Source organism: Crocuta crocuta, unplaced genomic scaffold (genome assembly GCF_008692635.1).
Source record: "Crocuta crocuta isolate KB4526 unplaced genomic scaffold, BGI_CrCroc_1.0 scaffold26, whole genome shotgun sequence".
Classification (NCBI taxonomy): Eukaryota; Metazoa; Chordata; class Mammalia; order Carnivora; family Hyaenidae; genus Crocuta; species Crocuta crocuta.
This window is the reverse complement of record NW_027532249.1, coordinates 13,033,367-13,046,519: the sequence shown is the minus strand read 5'-3', so window position 1 is coordinate 13,046,519 and position 13,153 is coordinate 13,033,367. Positions and strand designations below refer to the sequence as shown.

Below are 13,153 nucleotides of genomic sequence, written 5' to 3'. Positions count from 1 at the left end.
CACACACACACACACACACACACACACACACACACCCCTCTCTTTTACAACCTCCTTTCCCACTAGAGCATCACATTTAGCTCAGTCTCAGCCAAAACGACACAGGTCAAATTATTTTAATGTCATATATTAACCCAACAATTCCACTTCTAGGAATCTATCTTAAAGAAATATACCCATAAATGTGCAAAGATATATGTGTAAGGATGTTTACTGAAACAATGCTTAAAACAATTAAAAAAAAAAAAGCTTGCAACAATTAAAAAAAATGGAGGTACTATCAACAGAAACCTTTATAAATAATCGCATAACCATGCAGAGGAGTACTACTCAACTACTCAGCCATCAAAAAGGATCGGATCTGGGGCGCCTGGATGGCTTAGTCGGTTAAGCGTCCGACTTTCCGACTTTCGCTTAGGTCATGATCTCGCGGTTTGTGGGTTCGAGCCCCGCGTCGGGCTCTGTGCTGACTACCAGCTCGGAGCCTGGAGCCTGTTTCAGTCTGTGACTCCCTCTCTCTCTGACCCTCCCCTGCTCACGCTGTCTCTCTCTCCTAGAAATAAAATAAAAAAAAAAAAAAAGGATCTGATTTACATATATACGACTCATTAAATACCTCTGCACATACAACTTGTAAGGCTTCATCTGAAGCAAGTTAATAATCAGTCAGAATTCCCAAAAAATCCACAACTTAAAAATAAGGGAAGGCATAAAAATACTAGTAATACTAATACTAATGAAAAACTGAGAACTAATGCAATATATAAGTATTATAATTGGTAAATGAAGTATTTGTTTAGAGTCACATTGCCAGCTTTTATATATAAATGGAATAAATTAAAAGGCAAAGACACAGTGGGATATTTTTCTCCTCCTACCAAGGGGCATACAAGAATTGGGGAAAAATCCAATTTAAAGAATTATTTGAGGAGGAATGTATTCAAGATGGAAAAGATATGAAAGGCATTAATATTTTGGCATTAATATATTTAGTTGTACTTCATATTTTAAATAGCTGAGGTCAACATTTGAACAGTTTTCCAGGAAATGCAGAAATATAGGGTAATCCACTGAATAAACCACTATTGCTCTCCTAAGCACTTAAGTCATTTAAAGTGCTTCTAAGTCCATCATTTTCAAATACCAACACGATTCTTTAAAAAAGGAGGGGCACTTAGGTGGTTCAGTCTGTTAAGTGTCCGGCTTGATTTCAGCTCAGGTCTTGACCTCAGGGTCATGAGTTCAAGCCCTGCACCAGGCCCCACGCTGGGTATGGAGCCTACTTAAAAATAACTAGAATAAATTTTTTTTTAAACAAATAAAAATAGAGGGGGGAAATCTCTTTAAAAATAACTTTAACATCTATTGTAATTTATACTTTTACTAGCTACTAGAGCCAGAATATAAACTTCCCATAAAAACCTAATTATAATACTATTCTCTGTGTCCATGCCAAGAAGCAGCCTTACAGAGGATTCTAAATTTTTTTGAGACAGATTTTAATAAATAAGCCCCTAACTTGGATTCATAAAGGATCAGCTCTACACAATCAATATATAGTAAATTACCCAAACATTAACTGAGAGCAAAATCATATTTACTATTTTTTAATCTAAATTTTAGTTAACAAACAGTACAAAATTGGTTTCAGGAGTAGAATTCATTGATTCATAACTTCCATACAATACCCAGTGCTCATCACAAGTATCACCCATTTATCTCATTCCCCCCACTTACCTCCCTCTATCAACCCTCACTTTGTTCTCTATTGTTAAGAGTCTCTTATGGTTTGTTTCCCTCTCTTCTCTTTCCACTCACCGCCCCCCCCACTTATCTCTTCTGTTTCATTACTTAAATTCCACATGAGTTAAATCATATAGTATCTTCCTTTCTCTGATTGACTTGTTTCACTTAGCATTAAACTAGCTGCATCCAGTTTGTTGCAAATGGCAAGATCTTATCCTTTTTGATGGCTGAGTAATATTCCTGTGTGTGTGTTACACACACACACACACACACACACACACACACACACACACACACACCTTCTTTATCCATTCATTAGTCGATGGACAGGGACTCCTGAGTGGCTCAGTTGGTTAAGCATTAGTCGATGGATACTTGGGCATATTTACTATTAAATAGTTTAAGCAAGTGAAAAGTTTTATTAAATCCTCACTTTACAGATTTTTCTCCTGTTGTATATTCATGATTCAGATGGTTATATTCTGATAAAAGCATATGACAAAAAAGATATAGTAAAGGTTATTTTTATTTCCCTTCTTTCATCTATCCAATATTTTTATCTTTTGTGATTCTTACTACTCACCATGCCCTCAAAGCCAACTCTGTAAAGGTTCTTAGCACCATTATCCCAGAGAACATATGCTGCACTATGTGGGCTCGATGCGCTCCAGTCCTGGATTTCTGTTACCTAAGGGAATGATTGGAGAAAACAGGTTTTTTTTAAAGGGGAAGGGAGAAGTTAGTTCAGTTAGTTATACTTAAAATCTTAAATCATTTCAGCTATCATCCTCTGTAACAGAATCATAAAAAATACTTTTTTGTCAAACATGTCAATTCTAACATATAACTGAATTATAATTAGACATTTTTCCAGAATTATAAGTAATTCCTAAAATCACTATAGAAATACTGAATTGGGAGGCTTAGTGATTACAATAACAGATCATCAGAAAATACACAATTCAATATAAAATTTTAAATTTTTATTCTTAAAAGGTTCCTTTTAAGAACAGTGTGTTATTTTACATCCATTATTCATTACAAAATTCAGAATCTTTGACCAGATTCCCAGACTGATTCAAAATAAACCTGCTCTCTGGTCAACTAAAAGCTGACAAGCACAAGGCTCACTGCCAATGTTTAAGGAAGACTTGAACTGATGTCACTCCTCCAGCACTATATCCCTCAGTTGCCCCAGGAAGCAAGTCATCTAAACTAAAACACCATGCTTACAATGGAAACCCAGGCCCAATCTCTAGGCCTCACATCCAACAGACTGATTCATAAGCTCTTTGACATTAAAAAACAAACAAAAAACAAAAAAATGGGGCTGCTACTACTTAGGAGCCAAGAATCAACATATCATAAAAATAATATATGCTGAGCACTAAATTTGGTAAACCAGTCTATAACTAAAAATGCAGAGTTGTACAGGTGCAACTCATTATTCTTCTCCATCCTGTCACTTATAATCATCTACCCTTTACAGTTACTTAGAATGCCAGGCTGATGTTAAATATTAATTTTTAAGGCATGACCTTAAAATATAATTTTAAAGCATAATCTTATTTTGAAAAAGACATATAATAACCCTTCCATGTTTTTACCCTGTACTAAAAAAATCATTTTGTAAGCTAAATGTTTTATGACTGATGCTTCTGTAAAGATAAAAGGTTTTATGTTAAGATTTAATTGAATAGTTGGGAAATATTTCAAATTGTTAGTATGAATCCATTTCTTTTTAATTCTGAAATAAATCATACATTATAAAAAATATATGTAAACTTTTAAGAATAAAAATGAAATGAATACCAGCCTAAGAAAAAGAACATTACCAGTACTTTCCAAGTCCACAGTGTGCATCCCATCAAGCCCATCCTCCTGGCCTCCCACCAGGGGTAACTCCCACTTTGAATTTACAGTCCATCACTGTGTTGCTTTGCTTTAGGATTTTCACAACTAACCACTGTATAACATTATAAAGCAATGATATTTAACACTTTAAAGTGAAATATGCAATCTTTAGTAAAACATTCTTTCTGATTCTAAAACATACTACTTCATTTGTTTTAAAAATGCAATGCTATAATAAACAAGTATTTTTATAAAGGGCACAAAAAGAGCAGTTGACAAAAAAAAAAGACTACAGATTTTATTTAAATCAAATTCATCTTGTATTTTAAATTACGTGGCATATAACTAAGCTCATTAGTCAAACTCTGAATCCTAAATTTAATTCCTTTACTTGTTACTATGATCTGACTTATTGAGGGGGAAACAAAGTGAAAGGCTTAAGAAAATAACTATGTTAATTTTATTCTTTTAAGTTTATTTTTGAGAGAGAGAGAGATAGACAGAGAGACAGAGAGAGGAAGGCAGGGAGGGAGGGGTGGAAAGAATAGGAGAGAGAACCCCAAGCAGGCTCCATGCAGTCAGCACAGAGCCCAATGTGGGGCTCGAACCCATGAATCATAAGATCATGATCTGAGCCGAAATCAAAGAGTCAGATGCCTAACCGACTGAACCACCCAACCACCACTAATTATATTAATTTTATCATTTCAATTCTTAATAAGAAATATGTGCAGAATAGATGCTAAAACCATTAGGTAAAAAGATGCTGAGGAACTCTATAAAGAATCAAACTGACAATACCTGCTTCTATTGCTCAACCTTAACATCAGTAACAGTAAGATCATCAGACTTTACATACCTTGATGTGATGTAACAGAGAACACACAGTACCACTTATGAAGTTCTCTTACCAAAACAAAATTGAACCTGAATCTAATCAAACCACTATATCTAACTACTAGTTTATAAGAAACACAAGAGTCAGTGGAACGAGTTATAGGATACTGATTTCTTTAACAAATAAATGGCATTTCAAAAAGATAGTTTTTGAAGTTGGGTGATAGGTGCATGGAAATTCATTATACTGTTCTTTCTACTCTAGTGTATGTTTGCAATTCTCCATAATAAAGAGTTTTCTTAAAAGAAAGAAATATTGGGGACCTGGGTGGCTCTGTCAGTTAAGCGTTCAACTCTTGATCTCAGCTCATGATCTCACACTTTGTGAGTTCGAGCCTCACATAGGGCTCTGCACTGACAGTGTGGAGCCTACTTAGAGTTCTCTCCTCCTCTCTCTCATCCTACCCAACTCATGTTCCCTCCTTCTTAAGGTGAATGGATAAACTTAAAAAAAAAATTGTAATACTAAAAAATAAATATATCTAACCTACCTATGTAAAATACAACTGACACATATTCAAAAGCATTTGTAAATGAAAATAGTCTTCAAATACTAACATATCAGTGGTACTTGAGAAACCCTTTAAGAATACACTACACACATGGGGCGCCTGGGTGGCTCAGTTGGTTAGGTGTCCAACTTCGGCTCAGGTCACTATGTCACGGTTTATGAGTTCGAGCCCTGCATGGGGCTCTGTGCTGACAGCTCAAAGCCTGGATCCTGCTTCGGATTCTGGGTCTCCCTCTCTCTCTGCCCCTCCCCCACTTGTGCTCTGTCTCTCTCTGTCTCTCAAAAATAAATAAATGTAAAAAAAATTTTTAAAAAAGAATACACTACACACTCCATGTTTTTGCATCATGTATGCCAAAGCCTACACTTAACAGATTTATTTTCATGTGTGAACTTTGTTAGCACCATGCAAATCATGGGACATGTTGGCATGTGGCGAGCCAAAGATTTTTGTCTTAGCCTGGGCTGGTACCTTAATATAGTTCATGCTCGCCATTTAGTTGAGCAAATGTAATAATGACAGTGTGATGGGAATCTGAACCTCACACATGGGGGAACAAAAAAGATAAGAAGACACTACATACTATCCATGTGGGTTAGCCAGGGATTTGGGATAAAGCAGTCCAAACTGAAGGGAAAAGGGGGGACTTGAAAAACTTTCTTCATATACACACATAGGCAAAAATAAAAGTCATGCAAAGAAATTACATTTGATCTCAAACATGTGCTTAAACAGACTTATTATATTAAGTTCCCTTACTCGCATGTACAAGACAGCTTCATTTATTTTTCCTCATTTTGTTCTTAAAATACAGCATGTATTAAATCATAACAAACCAAAAATGTAATATTGATGACTCAAAGCTTCAAAAATGCCTACTTTTTCATCCCCCCCAAAAGTGCCAAAATAACAGAAACCCAAAAAGTTCCATTTATGATGTGGCCTCAGACTTCAACAACCGCAACTGCCTTCAAAAGCTGATGAGAAAATAATTCCCAATCCTATGACTATATAATTAATTGTGAGGAATAACATAAAATTAGAATAAATATATTAAAAATGTACTTCTCATGCACTCTTTCAAAAGAAATTATTATAAGTGTACTCTACCAAAAGAGTGAGGGAATAAGATGCTATAATAGGATACAAAAATTAGATCCAGCCAGGAAAGAGGCAAAGGCATCCATCAAAGGGAGCTTCCAGGATGACTGCTGGGCACCATGCATCAAGGGTGATCTGTCCAAACTGCAGCCATGTGATTCACAGGCCAGACGTGCTGAAGGTTCCTATCACCAAGATCCCCACTGCCATTGCCATTGTAACGTTTTATTGACCTGAGGACACACTGCCCAAGTGAGCCTGACTCAAATTCTCAATTGCACTTGGCTCGTTTGGACTAAGTAATAATGAAGTCCCTACTCTTCCCACTACCCCCATTCCCTGCCACCTAGATCACCTGAATCATCTCACACCACAGAATGCTCTGCTTTGACCTACTCTTAAAACTTTGATGTATGATCATGTGAGCTTAGAAGCAAAAAATACATTGTAACCCATCCCCTCAAACTGTATCCCTGCCTGAGGCCCACCACCTCACCTATACTTCTGCCCTGCTTGAGGTCCTGTGTCAAGCCCTGTGTTTCCCAGAACCTTACCCACTGACTACTCCAGGACCTTCATCAACTACCGGAGAAGCAAGGCAGGTTAGCCACAAACTATTAAGTCTATATTCTCCTGGGAGCTTCAATCTAAAAGTGGAAATTCTTGAGGGCACCTGGGTGGCTCGTGTCATGATCTCACAGTTCGTGGGTTCGAGCCTCGCATTGGGCTCTGTGCTGACAGCTCGGAGCCTGGAACCTGCTTTAGATTCTGTGTGTCCCTCTCTCTCTCTGCCCCTCCCCCACTAGTTCGTTCTCTCTCTCTCTCTCTCTCTCTTGCTCTCACTCTCACTTGCTCTCTCTCAAAACAAAACGCTAAGGGGGTGCCTGGGTGGCTCACTCGGTTAAGCATCCGACTTCGGCTCAGGTCATGATCTCACAGTTTGTGGGTTTGAGCCCCACGTCAGGCTCTGTGCTGACAGCCAGCTCAAAGGCTGGAGACTGTTTCAGATTCTCCCTCTCTCTCTGACCCCACCTGCTCATGTTGTCTCTCTCTCAGAAATAAATAAAATACTTTTTTAAAAATTAAAAAAAAAAGCTAAACATTAAAAGAAAAATTTTTAAAGAGGGTTTCTCAGATGACCAGGACTTTTTTTTTTTAAGTTTATGTATTTATTTTGAAAAAGAGAGAGAGCATGTCCCTCCCCCCCCCACACACACACAAACAGACACCAGCAAAGGAGAGGCAGAGACAGAGGAAGGCAGAGAATCTCAAGCAGGATCCACATCGTCAGTGCAGAGCTTGAGGCCAAGCTCAAGCCCACAAACTGTGAAATCATGACCTGAGCCAAAATCAAGAGTTCTGATGCTTAACAAACTGAGCCACGCAGATGCTCGGATGACGAAGACTTTAAAATCATCATTTATCAATGAATGGAAATACAATTTTTTCAAGAAGGTAACGTGTAATGAACTGATAGTGACTGACATCTAAGTCTTAAACATGAAACGTTACTCATTCCAGTACATCTAGCATCTAGCATAACACAAAATATACATATTCAAGATTACTTGACTGGCTGAATCAATGAATGAATAATCAGCAAAAGCAACATAAAATACAAAATAAATAAAACCAACTACCCACGTACCCCAATATCTTTGGTCCCACCCAACTAAACAGGCTATACAAGCTATTCCATTCAGAGTAACTGCTATAATTGATTCCTGGACAATTACCTGAGAAGGGTAACAGAGTTAAGTAGACTGGATAACAAAAAAAGTAGCTGCCTAGAAACAGGCCTTAAAGGGGATGAAATATAAAACAAGTAAATTCAAATGAAATGTTAGTAACAAAAAGTCAAGAGCAAGACATACTGCTTAAGGAGGACTGGCCCAAACAGGATGCTCAGAAAAGCAATCTGGGCAAGAAAATGCCAAGATGAAGCCTAAAAGTGGAAACGTAAAATCTACCCAACAACCTTCACCATGATGTCAATAACAAAGCAGGAAAAATCTTTTTTTCTTCTGGGGAAAAAAGAAATGAAGATTTTAAAAAACTGTCACTGACATAGGAAAAAATGGGCCAAGAATTTCAATTATAATAAAAATCTTCTGAACAGACCATATTCTAGAATAAGATGATGAATTAATTTAAAAATTTCACCTTTCCCCTACGTCCATTTCCTCCATCCTGGTCTTCCCACTGCCAGTCCACTCCTCGTACCACTCTGGCACCTGCAAAGATCCCTCTGGCTGTAATCTTCTTAGATTTTCTACGAGACTCTAACAGAACCCTAAAAATAAAGTTATTTTTAAGTTATATAAAAATATGTTAACAGCAATTTATTTTTAAAAATAAAATTATAAAAAAGGTTACCTTAAAAATGTAAAAGACTTTTCTTTGTTCTAGTTAATACTTTGATAGTATGATACATAAATACTTTTACATTTCATAAGTTATACTGATGATGACAGTAGTTAGAGTAATATCTAATATTTACTGAGCTTTTACCAGAAGTGTAAAGGTCTGTTACACTACTTAAGAGAAATGTATTGTTATTTTATCCATTTCACAAATTAGGAAATAGAGTCTCAAAGAGGTAAGTGATTTACCCAAGGTCACAAAAGCCAAATAATGGAATCAACATATGAATCCAGTCTAATTACTTCAAAGTATCACTATTTCCTTCACCACTCGAGAAGTGGCAACCTCAAATCCCTAAAACTGTCAGGAAAGTAACCTAAATTAAGGCCAAAGAAAGACAACAAACACCACAACAATGACAAATGCAAAGTGCCTGGGGTCCAAGTTGACCCCAGGCTCAAGAAGACAACATGGAGTGGTAGGGGCTTTGGTGAACTCAAGACTATGATTTGTCTAAAAGGTGCAGGTGGTCCTCTGCTTCAGCCAATTGTTGCCATGAACAAATGCAGGCCCAATGCTGACAGTCCTTACGGGTTTGGGTTGTGTGTTCAAAAATTTAAAGCACGGTATGGACCAAGTAAAATACATCTGTGGCCTGGATTTGACCTAACACTAACTTGTCTCTGAAGTACTGAATCCTTACAGCAGACTGTGGACCTTGAAAAAATTCCATACTCAATAATCTGGACCAGCTTGGTTCTCCAAGGGCATCTATCCCTTATTCTTCTATATCCTTCTCATTCATAAAATCAAAAAGGCTTGGAGTTTCCCTTTTGTTTTTCTACTTTTATCTCATTATTCTACTTGTTTTTAGAATATCTTTGTTGTACCCTAACTCTAAAAATCATAAACAAAAGACAAAAATAAACAACTTGTTCAAAACTACTCAGTTAATAAACAGCAGGCTCAGGATTTGAACTGGGAGACGCTAATACCCAAATCCATTTTTCTACTACTCCTGCTGCCTCCCTATGACTGGCTAGATTCTTGCTCCTATACAGTCTCCACATCTATGTAAGAAGACTCAATCACTTGAAATTCTGTACACTTCATGATATTTCTCTCTCTTTGCAAAGACACTTAATACTAATAATCTCTATATATAGTCCAAAACATCACATGATAATCATGTTGGTCAAATAATCCCTTAGCTTATGAACTCCTTAAGAATACAGATCTTAGCTTTCTTCAAATTCACACAAGCATAGTAGCTGCCTCAAGTCTTAATAAATGCCTGTTGATTCAATCAATGGGCCCTAGTGTTCTTTTGGTAGTGATTAACAGAACAGAATGCACAGTGAGAAGAAAATAATCAGCCTCTCTTGGGCTGCCCTTGCACTTCCAAATATTGAAGGGTGCCAAGTCTCCATGCTACAGACAGAATAGTCCAGATTATCTTGGAAAAATATGTACAGCTCCATCTTCCTAGAGCTCTTTTCTCACTATATGGCAGGCCTGCTTCACATCTAGCCTGTTATCTCTTACCTCCTGGTACTAAACCAGCTGTCAGACACTATTTCTAAATCCTACTTTTAAGGGTGAATAGTACAAAAACTTGAATACAAACAAGGAATTGCAACTGAAGAAAAAACTGTTTACCCTACCGCTCACTTCCTGGTGTAGTAATTCTATAAAAGCGATGTCTTAAATGATGTTTATCTCCATGGTAACAAACAGTGCACAAATCATAATTTGTACATTCTGCACATTTCCAACGAATTCCAATGATTGGTTGCTGACGGCAGGTGTCACACATGGTTCCGTCATGCTTGATGCCTATTAAAAAATACGGAAACGTGGTTACATTAATTGCAAGTATTATTTACTTGAATACTGCTCTCTGGGGGAAAAATAAGAACAGAGCATTTTACAAAGTTTTTCAATAAAGTAGGAAATAATATTTTAAATATACCACATATATTTTCAAGACAACGTATTTTAAGTATTTTAATCAGTGCAAATTATAGACTAAACATTTTCCATCACTTCTTTCTTCATTGGTAAGTTCACTTCTTGGCAGCACGTTCTTTGCTGTCATCCACAAACTGAAACTTAGGCTCAATCTAGTGACAGAAAGAAGAATCATTTACCACCAAGTAGATGTTTCAGACTTCAAACATTCAGATTCTTTTGAGGAATTTCAACCTATTCGCCAGGCAAACAATTACTCCAAAAGAAGAAACAAGTTTATCCTCATGATATCATGGAGACAAACTATTTAACTTGAGCATTTATCCCTAGGTATTGATCCCAAACAATAAACTTCAGAAAACGATTACCAAGTAAGTTTCCCAGTTTACAAGGAAACAACATACTATAGTCAAGTTTGCTGTTTGTTTTCATTATGGAACAAGAAGTAATAAACCCTAGAAAAAGGAAATAAGCATTTGGCAATATGGCCTCTACTAAAAGTGTTCACATGAATGACACAGACATTAGAACTATGAAAGGGATCACTATAAAGTAATGAAAATAACTACATTTGAAAGTAACAAGATTAGGGGTGCCTGGGTGGCTCAGTCAGTTAAGCATCCAAATTCGGCTCAGGTCATGATCTCACAGTTTGTGGGTTCGAGCCCCAGTGTCAAGCTCTGCGCTGACAGCTGGCTCAGAGCCTGGAGCCTGCTTCAGATTCTGTGTCTCCCTCTCTGACCCTCCCTTCTCACCCTGTCTCTCTCTCTCTCTCTCAGAAATAAATTTTTTTTTAATTTTAAAAAAAGAAAAAAGAAAATCCTTTATAAAAAAAGAAAGTAACAAGATTGGGGATAAGGTTTATTTACTATTCTGTTATATTTAGATCACTTGATAAAGAAGTTAAAACTAGAAGTTTTTTAAACAATATATGGCCTGTGAACATCAGTGTCACTACTTGACTTCACATACTTTATGGTATGGTCAAATCCAACACTGCACTACAAGCAAGGGCTGTATTGTCCATACAACGTGGACACTCTCCAACATTTGAGTTCTGGCTTTCACTAGCTATCTTTGTGCCCTTGAAGAAGTCATTTTAACTGAAGTATTTACATATAAAATTATACTATGTATTTCAAAATAATAGGAGCACAGGGAAGTAATGTGGGGTTTAGATGAAATATGATTACTCATGTTAAAACTGGGTAACAGGATGAGGTTCATTACTTAATTCTCTATTTTGTGTAAGTTTAGAAATTTCCCATAATTAAATAAAAGGAGTCACTTTAGTTCTCAGAACCTCAGTTCCCTTTGGAGGACTCATTATGTTCTTTACAGGTAAAGGATGTTCTAAGAATCAAATAAGAATGTGCTGTGAATGCAAGAACTAGAGCACAAAAGTAGTAAAGTTATAACTAAAGTCTGGAAGAACCAACACACTATTGCTGCTTCCTGATAAGGGGGAAATAACTGTATAATTCATTTTCTATATTCAAGTTTAAAGCCCTGTAAGGTAACCAGATTCTAAATAAAGAGCCAAACCTGAAGATAAACCTGTGCCTGAGGTGAGATGGTTAATAAAGAAGGGGTGGGAGGAAGAACAGAAGGAAGCTGGGATGCCTCATGAACTACAAAAGAGCATGACACCCAACACCAAGTATGTTTCATGTGCAATCCTTCCACAATCTTCCTGCTACACAAAAGCTTGACTGCAGGGACAGGGAAGACAGCAGACATCAGTACCTTTGATTCATTTGATAACTATTTTACTGCTACTGCAGACAGCCCTCTGCTGCTTTCAAATATCACTCCTGGTGCAGTATGGAGAAGAGAATGGAAGAAAATTAGAGTGACTAAAGAAAAGGAGTCAAATCATAAGAAGTTTCCATAACAGTTGAGGAAAAAATAATACTTTAAGTTGGGATAAAGCTAATAGAATTGGAGAGAAAATAGAGTCAGAAGAGATTTAGGACTTAGGAGCTACAGGTTAGAAAACAAAGCATGTAAAAAGTGAGTGGAAAAAGTATAGATGAGATCAAAGAAAACAAATAGATAAGATATATTTAGGGACAAACAGTACAATAAACTGAAATCTAGAACTTCTCTCCTTGAGAGAGAGAGAGAACCGTGAACAAAAAAATAAAATAAAAACATACTAATTTAAAATTGCAAGTCCAGGCCTCCATTGATAGATATTCATCTAAGAAACAAAATGAAAAAAGAATCAGGACAAGCTTCCTAGAAGTAGTGATGAGTGGACCTTTTAAAAGAAAGAAAGAAGAAACTTTCAGAAGAGCACAATGTGTGTTCAGCGAACCAGGAGCAGCTTCATTTGTTTGGCAGGAATCTGAAATATTGTTAGAGACTTAGAGACAAATTATAGTCAGGCTGGGAAATAACTAGATAAGAAATGATTTCTGACTTGCAGCCTTAAATTGTTGCATTAGTGGTAAAAACAGGGTATGTGATTTAAGAAACTAGTTCTCTAACTTACTAGCTAGGTAATGTTCAGAATTAAACTACCCTGGGATCAATATCCTCATCAATAAATTGAGAAAATATTTCCTTTCATAAGTGTTATAGGGTGAATGTATTCCCCACCCCCCAAAATTAGTATGTTGAAGCCCTTACCCTCAATAACTTGATTATTTGGAGATGAGGTCTATGGGGGGGGGGGGAAGTATTTTTAAACAAGGAAATAAGGG

The 13,153-nt window shown here is 36.7% G+C and overlaps 1 protein-coding gene across 1 annotated transcript in view; it reads right to left on the bottom strand.

The window, feature by feature from the left end:
- Positions 1–13,153, bottom strand: part of MIB1 (MIB E3 ubiquitin protein ligase 1) — a 123,931-nt gene that overhangs the window by 92,301 nt on the left and 18,477 nt on the right. Inside the window, exons 2-4 of the mRNA XM_077778057.1 lie at positions 10,139–10,310; positions 8,274–8,403; positions 2,330–2,434 (exon numbers count right to left, since the gene is read on the bottom strand). Of these exons, the coding sequence (XP_077634183.1) occupies positions 2,330–2,434; positions 8,274–8,403; positions 10,139–10,310 (407 nt within the window). The remainder of the gene's footprint in view (positions 1–2,329; positions 2,435–8,273; positions 8,404–10,138; positions 10,311–13,153) is intronic.